This window comes from Pipistrellus kuhlii, unplaced genomic scaffold (genome assembly GCF_014108245.1).
Source record: "Pipistrellus kuhlii isolate mPipKuh1 unplaced genomic scaffold, mPipKuh1.p scaffold_m20_p_16, whole genome shotgun sequence".
Lineage (NCBI taxonomy): Eukaryota > Metazoa > Chordata > Mammalia > Chiroptera > Vespertilionidae > Pipistrellus > Pipistrellus kuhlii.
The window spans coordinates 30,257,743-30,270,410 of record NW_023425471.1 but is presented as its reverse complement, the minus strand read 5'-3'; the positions used below and the strand labels follow the sequence as shown (position 1 = coordinate 30,270,410).

Below are 12,668 nucleotides of genomic sequence, written 5' to 3'. Positions count from 1 at the left end.
CCAATCCATGAAACATGGTATATTCTTCTACTTGTTTATATCTTTTCTATCTCTTTTTTCAAAAACCTATAGTTTTCAGAGTTTTACTTCTTTGGTTAAGTTTATTCCTAAATATCTTATTTTTTGTTGTTGTTGCAGTGGTAAAATGAATTATTTGCTTAGTTTCTCTTTCTGAGAATTCATTATCCTAACTAGTAAAGAGGGAATATGCTAATTGACCCTCACGTTGTTGCAAAGATAGTGGCACCCACAGCCAATAAAGGGGGAATATGCTAATTTACTGCCACACCCTTAAAGACGGTGGTACCCACAGCCAATAAGGAAGGAATATGCTAATTTACTGCCACACCCCCAAAGATGGCAGCACCCATAGCCACAAGCTGGCAGTGCCCAGTTTCCTCAGCCCTGCTGGGGCAGCAGGCTCTGCACACCTGCCTCCAGAGTCCCCCAGTCCCCTCAGTCCCCTAGCAGCCCAAGGCAGAGGCAAGCCTTGGATGGAGGTTACCCAGCTGCAAGGTCTGCCCAAGGCTCAGGTAACCAGTGGCAGCAGCAGACATGTGATAGAGCATCACCTTCCCCCGATCACTGGGTCACCTCCCACCCCTGAGGGCTCCTGGACTGTGAGAGGGGGCAGGCCAGGCTGAGGGACCCCCTCCCAACTCCAGTGCATAAATTTTCATACACCAGGCCTCTAGTTAGTGTATAAAAAAGCTGTTGATTTTTGCATGTTGATTTTGTATCCTGCTACATTGCCAAATTCATTTATTAAATCTAATAGTGTTTTGGTGAAGTCTTTAGGGTTTTCTTTAAAAAAATTTTTTTTATTGATTTTAGAGAGGAAGGAAGAGGGAGAGAGATATAGAATCATTAATAATGAGAGAGAATCATTGACCACTGCCTCCTGTATACCCCATACTGGTGATCAAGCCAGCACCCTGGGCATGTGCCCTTGACAGGAATTGAACTTGGGACCCTTCAGTCCACAGGCTGATGCTGTACCCACTGAGCCAAACCAGCTAGGGCTTTAGGGTTTTCTATGTACAATTTCATGTCTTTTGCAAATAATGAGAGTTTTACTTTATCCTTTCCAATTTGGATACCTTTTATTTTTTTAATATATTGTATTTTATTTATTTTTTACAGAGAGGAAGGGAGAGAGATAGAGAGTTAGAAACGTCGATTAGAGAGAAACATCGACCAGCCGCCTCTTGCACACCCCCTACCGGGGATGTGCCCCGCAACCAATGTACATGCCCTTGACCAGAATCGAACCTGGGACCTTTCAGTCCGCAGACCGACGTTCTAGCACTGAGCCAAACCGGTTTCGGCAATTTGGATACCCTTTATTTCTTGTTGTCTGAATGCTGTGGCTAGGACTTCCAGTCCTATTTTGAATAAGAGTGGTGAAAGCTCACATCCCTGTCATGTTCCTGTTCTTAAGGAAAATGCTTTTAGTTTTTGCCCATTGAGTATGATGTTTGCTGTAGGTTTGTCATATATGACCTTTATCATGTTGAAATATGCTCCCTCGATTCCTACTTTGCTGAGAGTTTTTATAAAAAACTAGAAATTTGTGCAAGAGTAGGCCTTCCTTCCCCCGGCTGTCAGCACCAGCCTCCTTCTGGCACCCAGTACCCAGGCTTCCCTTGCAGCCCCAGCTTCGTACAGAAGGACATTTGGTCTAATTAGCATATTACATTTTTATTATTATAGATGGGTGTTGGATTTTGTTGAATGCTTTTTCTGTGTCTATTGATATGTGATTTTTGTTTTTCAATTTATTTATGTTATGTAGATGTTTATTAATTTGTGAATATTGTACCAGCCTTGCATCTTGGGCATGTGCTTAGATACTGTTAGCAATCCTTTTGTATTTATGCACCTTATCTCTCCAGTTAGATTTTAAATGGAAGCATGAGAACATTTTTTTTTTTTTTAGTCAAAACATACAACTTGGTTATGGTGTATGGTTTTTTAAATATATTGGTGGATTCTATTTGCTAATATTTTATAGAGAATTTTAGCATCTATGTTCATCAGGGATATTGGCCTGTAATTCTCTTTCCTTTTAGTGTCTTTATCTGGTTTTGGAATTAGGATAATGCTGGCCTCATAAAAAGATCTTGGAAGATTTCTTTCCTCTCGGATTTTTTGGAATAGTTTGAAGAATTAGATGTTAGCTCTAATTGGAATGTTTGGTAAAACTTGCCTGTAAATCCACCCACAGACACAACTGGCAAACAAATGTCTTTTCATTCCAATATTATAGAAGTACAATAGTTTTTAATAGTTGCATAATATTTCATTGTGTGGGCATACTACTTATTCTTTAGCCAATTCCATAGTGTTAGACATTTAAGTTGTTTGTAATTTTTCTCTCTTAGAAACAGTGCTCAAATGAACATATTTATATATCTTTCTGTGTACAATTATTTGATTATTTCTTTTGGAAAAAATCCTACCAGTGGAATGCTTTGTTGAAAGGCATGTACATCTTTAAAGCTTCTTATGAAGATTACCAAATGGTCTTCCAGATAAGTTGTACCAGTATTTAAAGCAAATCTGTCCCTTTTCTATGTGCCCACTTCCCCAGAGTCCCTATCTCTATCACTGCCAGAGCCAACCACAGACTTGAACACTAATGAGAATTTTGTAATGAGTGGCAAGAAAGTGGGCTGGTTTTTGTTTTTGTTTTTAATTTCTGGGACTTTTCCTATTTTCTTCTTTCATTGTTTCAGTGGGCCAGTGAGGAGAGGAAGGAAGATGGATCTGCTTTTAAGTGAACTCAAGAGTGCATGTAGCATTCTCATAAAAGTCTCACCACATGCCCCTCTTCTAAAAGAAGGCAGCCCTAGACCTCTAACCCAAAGGGGGAAAACACTCTTTGCACCAAAAGTCATTCTATCTGTCACAATGCTTTTTATCAACATTAATAATGATAATTCACTTTGGCATTACATGGTCACCAGAATTGCCCAAGAAAGATAATTTTCTCTGTTAGGACCTGCACCAGATTATACAATCCTCCTTTTGTCAACCTACAGTCAAATAAGACAGCAGATCTTGGTATTTCTTTGATAAGAGTATTTTATCACCATCATTCCCTACTAGTTGCTATAGTCATCACCCTAATTTACTCTTCATCAGCTCATGCTTGATTTATCATAAGTTCCTAACAAGTGTTCTTGTTTCCAGTCTCCACATCTAACTCCAGACCAGCTTCAATCTGTTTTGCACATTGCCACCAGATTATTTTTGTCTAAAATATCCAGTAACTCCCAGAATATGACAGGGTAATATTTCAATATCTCAACTTGGGATCAGGATCTTCTCCAAACTTTTATCTCCCTACATTTCCACCTTTTCTCTTATTACTCCTCTTCCTACAGCATCCATTCCAGTAATCTGGCTACCTTCTTATCACAGGAACATATTTACCACCTCTGTGCCTTTCTTCAAGCCATTTCCCACTTCCAGGATGCCCTTCTGTTTTCTCATGCTGTTCTTCAGGGCCCAGCTTAAGTGTTCCCTTCTTCTTTGAAGCTTTCTAGCAACTTCTGCTTCATTTAGCCAGACAACATATTTCACAATGGGCATGTGCTTAGATACTGTTAGCAATCCTTTTGTATTTATGCACCTTATCTCTCCAGTTAGATTTTAAATGGAAGCACGAGAACAATTTTTTTTTTTAGTCAAAACACACAACTTTATTGATGATACACAAATGAAGTCTTTGGTGGGTAGATTCAAATAAAAACAAACGATAGAAGTGTAGGCTATTAATAACAGATAAGTTCACTGTCAATTCACAGAGGAACCAATAAAAATATTTCCATTCAAGCAGCATAATTAAAGTCACAAATGTGTTTTCAGTATAAGGACTATTTATTTGGTATTCATCAAATGGTTCAGCTTAAAGCTGGAGACTGTCACAGATAATATCACTCTGGATGATACATTATTCAAAACTGGCAGCTGAAAGAATCACTTTACTATATGATCAAGTAGAGAAGCAGTAACTTACAATTTTCATTGCTTCCAGACTGCAAAACAAAGAAATGTTTTCAAGTCTTTTGAGAGCACATAGCCAATCAGAATTTTTCAACTAGTTTTGTAACTTTCACTTTCACCAAGAGGTCATGGTGATCTGCTAAGGCTCGAATTTTCTTAACGCACACTCCAGATGCAGTGCATAAGAAAAAAAGGGAACCTTTATTGAATTCTCTGTAGTTGAATACTTCAGCTCTGAGATTGTCATAGATGATCTCAAATAGAGTAAGAGCATTAATAAGAATTTCTGATTCCACATAAGAATTATAGAGGGAACTAAATGATGATGGCACTTGGGCACTGAGCAGCTTTTTTAACATATCTGGATTTTCAGCAAAATTTGAAAGTATTTTCAAAATCTCAACCTTGATTTTTCCACCTCCCTGAGATAACAAACGAAAAAAGTTTGCAATCGAATTGGCAAGCAGGTGCTGGTAGTCATTAGTAGTAGTCATATTTGTTAAAAATTTTAGCCCAACTACCTGTACTGCTGAGTTCAGGTTTGAGGCCATGATATCATCCATCACTTTATTCATGTATACCTGAAGCCGGCTCTGATTTTCATAATTCCCACTCAGGTTATTCATGGCCATTAAGGCTTTTTCCTTAATGTGGGGATCGGATTTGTTGATCATGTTTGCAATAATTGGGAGGCCTCCCAATTTGCGAATTGTGTCTTGGTTGCATGAATAACTGGCATTGTTGCTCAGAGTGAGCAAAGCTACCTGCTGGATGAAAGGATCATCTGATTTCTGAAGCAAAGCAAGTACTTTCCTGAGATCATGGACACCCAGAATCTCATCAATATCATAAGGAAAGGGGCGCTTCTGCATGGGAATGAATATCCTCCCTCTTTCTCTTTGCTGATTCTCAGGCTCAGAGTCTGACTCTGACTCTGTGTCAGTCCACCCAGATTCCCCTTCCTCAGAATCAGGGACCTCTGCCAGGAAAGCCTGTCCTCCATTAGCAGAGGCTGCAGCAGCTGCTGCAGCCCCATCCCCAGGGCGGAATCCCAGCCCCAATTGATCTACTTCAACATTGCTGTTTTTCTTTTCCTTTCCCTTGTCTCCAATCCAGGACCTGGGTACAGCTCCAGTTCCACCCTTGGGTACAGCTCCAGTTGCTGACCCAGCTTTAGGTATAGCCCCAGTATGAGACCCAGGAGTTGCTTTCTTGGTGGCTGCTGCTGTTTTAGGGGACCCCAAGGTCCCCAGAGTCTCTACATCCTCAGAAAGTGTGTCCAGTACAGGAGCCTCTGCTGCTTCTGTAGGTGCTGCTGACTCAGTAGGTGCTGCTGCCTCAGTAGGTGCTGGAGTCCCGAGAGGCACCACAGGCATCTGAGGAACTTCTGTTGTGCCAGGGGTATCTGTCTTTTTGGGAGCTCCGGCCATTGAGGGGACCTCTGCAGCTATGAGGGCCTCTGCCTCCCCTTGAGGTGGTGCCATTGTAGAAGCCACTCCCGCCCCAACTACTGATTCAGACTGAGGCCCAACCCAGGCCCCTTCTGTTTCCAGGGCCTGACTTACAGCCTCACTCTGAGCTTCAGCACTGAATGCAGCTGGGGCAACTACCTCAGCTGCATCTGTGTACAGGGTAGAGGCTTCATTCTGGGCCTTGTCCTCTGCCCCAGTACATACTGGAGTTGGAGGATGGAATCCTGACCCAAGGTCAATTGTGAATCCAGCCCTTAGTCCGGATCTAGCCCTGGCTCCAGTCCCTGCCAGAGCCCTGGTCTTGGGCTTAGCCAGTCTTTTCTTTGTCTGGTTTCTTCTCCTGGTGTATTTGTAGACACAGTACCAGGCACTTGCCCCAATCAATATCCCAGCAGCTACACAGCCAGCATCCCGAACTCGGCTCATGGTGCAGCTCGAATGATTCTCTGATCGGGGTGTAGAGCTAGCTTGCCCAAGCAGGATGTGTGCCTGTAAGGGCAAGGCTCACAAGTTCTGCAGAGGTTGCAAGCCAAGCAGGACCTGAGGTAAAGGACAGAAATGAGGCTTAGGGCTCTGGCTCACTTTGTGCCTAACCAGGCCTACTTATAGGAGAGTTTGGGGGACATAATGCTTGGTGAGTTTGGCTAGTACTCAGACACAGATGTCCAGGCCTGTGTTTGCTGATTCAAGACCCTGGTTATCCATTGTTTTCTACATCTTCACCTCTAGCCTGCCCAATGCCAAAACACACTTTTCCAGCACTTAAATGGGGAATGAGAGGCAGTACTGACATCAGTAAAGCTGGTGGAGAATAGATAACTCAGGGGTGCTAGATTCTACACTGAATTTCTCCCCATGACCCCAAGGGTCTCCAAATGGTGCTCATTCACATACCAGTCTGTTGGGAGGAGGAGCAGTTTGTCCTTTTCCAACAGGCTTATCCTTGTGTATAGTCCAAAAGGCAGACAGACCTGTGGGGAGATCACAGAAAGGGTGTTTGGGGGTCTTTGGTAGATGGATTCTAGTTCCTCTCCTAATTTGAACCCCTGTGGGCCACGTTTCTCCCTCACAGGCCTCTTCTTTCCACCCTTATCCCTTCCTTCTCTCACCATTAATTAAGAAGGGGGATGCCACAGCCCTTTCTCTGCATTGAAAGGACAGGACCAGGGGAAGGTTGTCCTGTATAGAAGATGGGGGGAGAGGAACCTCTGATCACAGATCTACTCTGGTTTCTGACACACCTACAAACAGGGGTTCCCACAGTTCTCATCCCCACACTAACCTGAAAGATTCAGGGATATGTCTTCCTCCTTCAGTTCAGTTAGAGCTTCATCTTAAGGGCAGACTGCAGAGCAGAAATATAGACAGTCGACTTTGGAGCCTAGTGAATGTAACAAACCCAGGACACGTCCCCACAATTGCCTTTTAGCAGTTACAAAGGAGAATGACAAATGGGTCCACCTCCCAATTTTCTCAGTTCTTCTAACCTCCCCACCCTTTACCACCCCAATCTCCAACTCCAGCGCAGTCTCCCCAGGCACTCAACCCCTCCTTCTCTTTGGCCCGTCCTCCTGTCCGCCATTGCTCCGGGACAGACAGCCACACCCCTTCTCCAGCGCTGCTGCGGCAGGAGGGGGGCGGGGCGAGTATGCAGTGAGAGCTGGAGGAGTCGTGGGACCGGGCATTACTGACAAGCAATCTATGAGGGCCTCTGCCTCCCCTGTGACCACTCGTCCTTCAGTCCCCAGCCTCCCACGCCTAGTGTTAACCTGCAGAACAGGAACCCCAATGTCTGAGGGTAGTGATTTTCCAGTTTCTCCGCTTGATCTGGGATCCGCCCCCCACCGCCCCCCCCTCCCGCCCCCACACACCCAAATACCACGCTAACCGCCATTTCTCCTGCCAGAGTAACCGAACTTCTTTTCCAGGACTGCAAAAACGGAGGTAAAGGACTGTGTGGGCTGAAGGTATCTGGAAAGCAGCCTGGGAATTAGCACCGCGGTTTTATATCAGATTCTTTCAGGCCCTCCCCCCCCCCCCCTCCTGTGAAGCCGGGCGCCAAACCCTCCATCTCCCCCACAGAGGCTGGCACACCCATTTCCCAGCACCCCCAAAGGACACATAGTCGGAGGTGACTGGGGAAGAAGGGGAGGATTCAGGGATGACGATGGGATGTGGGAAGGTATCTGCAAAGTGAGGGTGAGAGTGAACCTGCCAGATTGTTTCCAAAAAAAGTGTCCCTCCGGTTACCCTCTCCCAACCTCTCCACTGGCCTTATCGCTCTGCCACGTTAATTTCCCTTCCCAGCCCCTCTCAAAACAAGATGGGTTGTAGGGTGCAGGGCCTGGGTGTCAAAACCAAAACCAAAGCACATTAGTTGGGAGAGGAAGTAAGCGGATCCTCCCCAAGTGTATCATTCCTTAAGTCCCCTCCTCCCCAGCTCCCGCTGCCCACCACAATGAAATGCAACCGAGCGCGGGCGTGTGGAAAGCCTGCCAGGAGCGGGAAGCGGTGGTGCCCGTGGCCTCAAACTCCCGCATCTCGGGACTATGCTTTTCAGGAGTGCCAGGTCATGCCCACCCTCACACCCACCTGCCCGGATCTGGGGGAATGTTCTCCTCCTCCTCGCCTGGGTTAAACGCAAGGCAGAGCGCAGCGAAATAGAGTTGGTACCCAGAGGAGGACGGAGAACAGCGGTCAGGGTTTTAAGTACCTTTGCCCACGTCAGCTCCTAGTCACGTGAGGGTCGCGTCACCAGTAAGCTTGACTCTCCAGTTTCCACTCCCAACAAAAGCACTAGCCTCCTCCTTTACCCCCACTCTCACCTCACCCTACCACATTAAGTCCTGTCACTCATTTTTTGTTTGTTTTGTTTTTGTAGTCCCAGAAGCCAAAAGTAGTCCCCTTTCCATGTGTTAGAATTTGCCTTTCTCTGGCTACAGAACAGGGAGATGTATCTTCTGGGGTTATTGACGATTTTAACCTTTTTTTGTTGTTGGGGAATTGTCTCATTCTCTTTTAGGCAACTGGACACTCTCCCCTCGCTCCACCTCCAATTCCTGGTCACCTGGTGCCCATCATTCCCCCTGTATAGGTAAGGGACAGTGTATAAGAAAGGAGACAAGACGTGGGAGTGGGGGCTATACTTCTGTGACATTCCTTGGTTTTGTTTTTAAAGCTATCACCACCCTTCATTTAATAGTAAGAATGCACAACAAGAGTTTGGTGTGGGAAGCAGCAACAAAAAAGAGTGGGTGTTTTATAAAAAAGATTTCACACTAAAACTGGAAGGCACCATTAATATTGGTTCATTTTTACCACATAGAAAATGAATTCTATTGGCCAAGTGGGATATAGTTTTCAAAATACGCTTTGGTATTTAAACATCTAAAAATGGAATTTCTCTGATAAACATGTTTCCATATGATCTGTAAATTGGCCCATGGAGAGATGTTCACTTGTCCGATCTCACTTTGGACAAATAATATCCTTCTTTTTTTCTTTCTGGGACACTTTTTAAGTTGGACAAATAAATGATCCTGTCTTGTTGTTAGAGAGCACATTTATTTAATGTTCCCAAATCACTGCTTACTGCTGTGTGAACCTCCTGTAACTTGATGGCTGTTACCATGGCAGTTTTGAACACCTGTTCTTGGATTGGTTTCCAGTTTTGTGATTCAGCTCTGGGCAAAAAGAAGTGGTGTCAGGCCAAGGAAATGACTGATGTGAGAGGTGCAGAGATAGTCAAACCCTCAAGAGGACAGGGGAAGGTGCTCCTTCTCTACCCACTCCCATCCGCCAGAGCTTCTCATCCCCTGCAGTCAGGCACCTGACTCTGTTGCTGACTTAGAGGTATACATAAACAGGTGACCAAGATGATAAATGCCACCTTTATTCAGGTGACCAAACTGAGTAAATGCCTTTGGCTTCTTCCATCCTTCTCTCCCCTAAATTCCCACACAGGTGACTCAGGAATGCATAGGAGATTTTGCTGTTCCCACCTACCCCTGCAATTGTGAGTTTCCATAAAACCTGGAGAAGTGATTGCTAGGGGAAGCACCCAGGCCTGCCTGCGCTGCTCTCCTTCAAGGTGCAAAAGTTAACATTGCTCTTAATACTGTCTGCTGCTACCACCTGGCTTGAGAGGTACAGCCTCTTCTCACCTCTGACACTCATGGAGAACCTAGCCTTGCTTCAGGGTCATGACCTGCAGCCCACACCCACTTTGGAGCTCCCACAACCAAATATATGTGGTGCCCCACTGACCACACTGATTAACCTAGAGTAGGCATTCTCAACTGGATACCTCTGTGGTCATCTGAAATTCTATGGAAGGTTTTGCTTGTGAGTATACGTGTGCATTGACTTTCCAAAAACAGAGGTCATTGAGCTCATCAGTTTCTCAAGAGGTCTGTGACTACTACCACAGATAGACAGAATCAATACAATGACCTAGAGAATCTGTGTTATATATAATAGTTCAGATTAAGAATTTGTGTGTTTTTTTCCTGGTAATAATAGTAATATTTATTAGTGGTTAAAATATTCAAAACAATAAGGAAATTTATAAAGTAATATATTTTCCATTCCCAGCCACTACTAACAACTTCTAACTTTCTTTTTATGAACATATTAGTAAGTGCATTTATGCTTATTAATTGAGTTCCAAATTGAGTAACAAGAAGCAAATAATAAGTATTTGGAATTTGTATTGTAATTGCAGTAAATACGCAAATTAATTTGAGGAACTTTGACATCTTCACATTGAGAGGTTCCCTTGATGATTAAGATATGTCTTCATTTTGCTTATTTTTATGTTTGTTAATCAAATTTCATAAGTTTCTTCAGTTAAGTAATTCCTATTACTTTTTAGGATTTTCCTAAGTATTTAGTAGTCTTTGTTGCTGAAATGCTATTCATTTCTCCAATTTTAGCTTCTGATAGGTAATTTTCCATTTAAGGAAAATGTTATATACCATTATATATTTACTAGAGGCCCAGTGCATGAAATTCATGCATGGGGGTAAGGGGGGAGGTTGTCCCTCAGCCCAGCCTGCACCCTCTCCAATGTGGGACTCCTCGAGGGATGTCTGACTGCTCGGTGGGATTGGGCCTAAATGGGCAGTCGGACATCCCTCTCACAATCCAGGACTGCTGGCTCCCAACTGTTCACCTGCCTGCCTTCCTGATTGCCCCTAACTGCTTCTGCCTGTCAGCCTGATCATCCCATAACTACTCCCATGCCAGCCTGATTGATGTCTAACTGCTCCCCTGCCAGCCCATTTGCCCCCAACTTCCCTCCTCTGCTGATCTGTTCGTCCCTAACTGCCCTCCCCTGCAGGGTTGATCACCTTCAACTGCCCTCCCTTGCAGGCCTGATGCCTCCCAACTGCTCTCCCCTGCTGGCCATCTTGTGTCCAAATAGGGGCAGGATCTTTGACCACATGGGGGCAGCCATATTGTGTGTTGGAGTGATGGTCAATCTGCATATTACTCTTTTATTAGATAGGATAGAGGCCTGGTGCACAGGTGGGGGCCAGCAGGTTTGCCCTGAAGGGTATCCAGGATCAGGGTGGTGGTTCCCTTGGGACATGGGGCAGCCTGAGTGAGGGGCCTGTGGTGGTTTGCAGGCCGGCCATGTTCCCCAGAGAACTGAGCAGAGACCCTGGTATCTCGAATATATTTACTTTCTACAATTGAAACTTTGTAGCCTGGAGCAGAGCCAAGCCTCCTGCTTACTCAATGGTGGCAGCCATTTCTGTTTGGATTTGTTTACCTTCTATAATTGAAACTTTGTAACCTTGAGTGGAAGCTTAGGCCAGCAAGGGCAGGCAGAAAACTTGGCTTCCTCCATTGGCGGGGAAACGCCTCCCTCCTGCTCTCTGTGGCTGTAGCCATCTTGGTTGGGTTTATTTGCATACTCGCTCTGATTGGCTGGTGAGCGTGGCTTGTGGAGCAGAGTGATGGTTACTTTGCATATTACTCTTTTATTAGGTAGGATTTTATATCTGCTAATTCTTTATCTGTATTATTAATTCCAATAATTTTTAGGTGATACCTTCAGTTTTTGAGGTATGTATACATAACAATCGACAAATTATGATTTTTTTCATTTATTCCTTTATAATATTTATACCTTTTTTCTTTTATTTGTGTGTTACATTGACCAGAACTTCCAGAACTATGTTGAGTAATGATGGTGCTTGAGCACCTCTTTACCTTATTCTTGAAGGAAGTTGAAATGACTCTTTTGTTTCATCCTTTAGTATAAATTTTGCTGTTTCCAATTATTTTCTCATTTTTAAGGCTAATTTCATTTATGTTTGCCAATACTGAAAAAAAAAAAAGTGGTACAAAGAAATAATGTCACTGAATGAAAGCAGATCATAAGTTCTGTGGGTTTGGTAGCCCACAAGGAGAGGAATATGGAAGGTCAGAAGAATCTCTGATATGTTCTTCATTAGGTTAAGAAATTTTAAATATCTAATTTAATTTAACCAAGAATAATTCATCAAATTATATATAATTCTTTATTGAATAAATTAAGTTTCCTTCTTTTTGTATTATGCTAGTAGTTGTGTGTGTGTGTGTGTGTGTTTAAATTAGAAATGGGTAAGTTTCTCCTTCAGTTTTTTGTTGTAATGAATCGTATAGATAGACCAGCCTCCCTGTCATTTTAGTATCCCTATAGTCTATTCTCAATCCTCTGAATTCAAACTCCTTCCCCTCTTCTCATTTAAAGTAAATGCAAATGTTTTTACTCAAATTGACAAAGCCTTACTCTCTACAACCTTATTACCTCTCTGCCTCATCTTTATGGAATTCTACCCTGCTGTAAAAAAGAAGGAATTCTTAACATTTGCAACAGCATGGATGGAAATAGAGAGCTTTATGCTAAGCAAAATCTTCCTCATGTTTTATTGATCTCTCTCCAGCTCAGCCATCCTGACCTCCTTGATGTTCCTGGAATGTATTAGACTGTATGCCTTCACAAAACTTTTTAAAAAAATATATTTTATTGATTTTTTATAGAGAGAAAGGGAGAGGGACAGAGAGCCAGAGACATCGACCAGCTGCCTCCTGCACCCCCTACCGGGGACTTACCCGCAACCAAGGTACATGCCCTTGACCAGAATCGAACCCGGGACCCTTCAGTCCAGACCGACGCTCCATCCACTGAGCCAA

General features: G+C 43.7%; 2 protein-coding genes across 10 annotated transcripts in view; one reads left to right on the top strand and one right to left on the bottom strand.

Moving 5' to 3' along the window:
- Positions 1 to 12,668, top strand: part of BEX4 (brain expressed X-linked 4) — a 667,575-nt gene that overhangs the window by 112,787 nt on the left and 542,120 nt on the right. The window lies entirely within an intron of this gene.
- ARMCX2 (armadillo repeat containing X-linked 2) lies at positions 3,680 to 8,200 on the bottom strand. Of its 9 annotated transcripts, none has more exons than XM_045582399.1 (5): positions 8,076 to 8,193; positions 7,355 to 7,454; positions 6,766 to 6,828; positions 6,378 to 6,454; positions 3,680 to 6,023 (listed from the first exon to the last, which is right to left on the bottom strand). In XM_045582399.1, the coding sequence occupies exon 5, from the start codon at positions 5,907 to 5,909 to the stop codon at positions 4,092 to 4,094; it is 1,818 nt and encodes a 605-aa protein (XP_045438355.1). In that variant the 5' UTR covers positions 5,910 to 6,023; positions 6,378 to 6,454; positions 6,766 to 6,828; positions 7,355 to 7,454; positions 8,076 to 8,193; the 3' UTR covers positions 3,680 to 4,091. The 9 variants fall into 9 exon arrangements, with proteins under 9 accessions (XP_045438355.1, XP_045438354.1, XP_036295859.1 ...); XM_045582398.1 differs by having other exon boundaries at positions 7,363 to 7,454; XM_036439966.2 differs by having other exon boundaries at positions 7,372 to 7,454.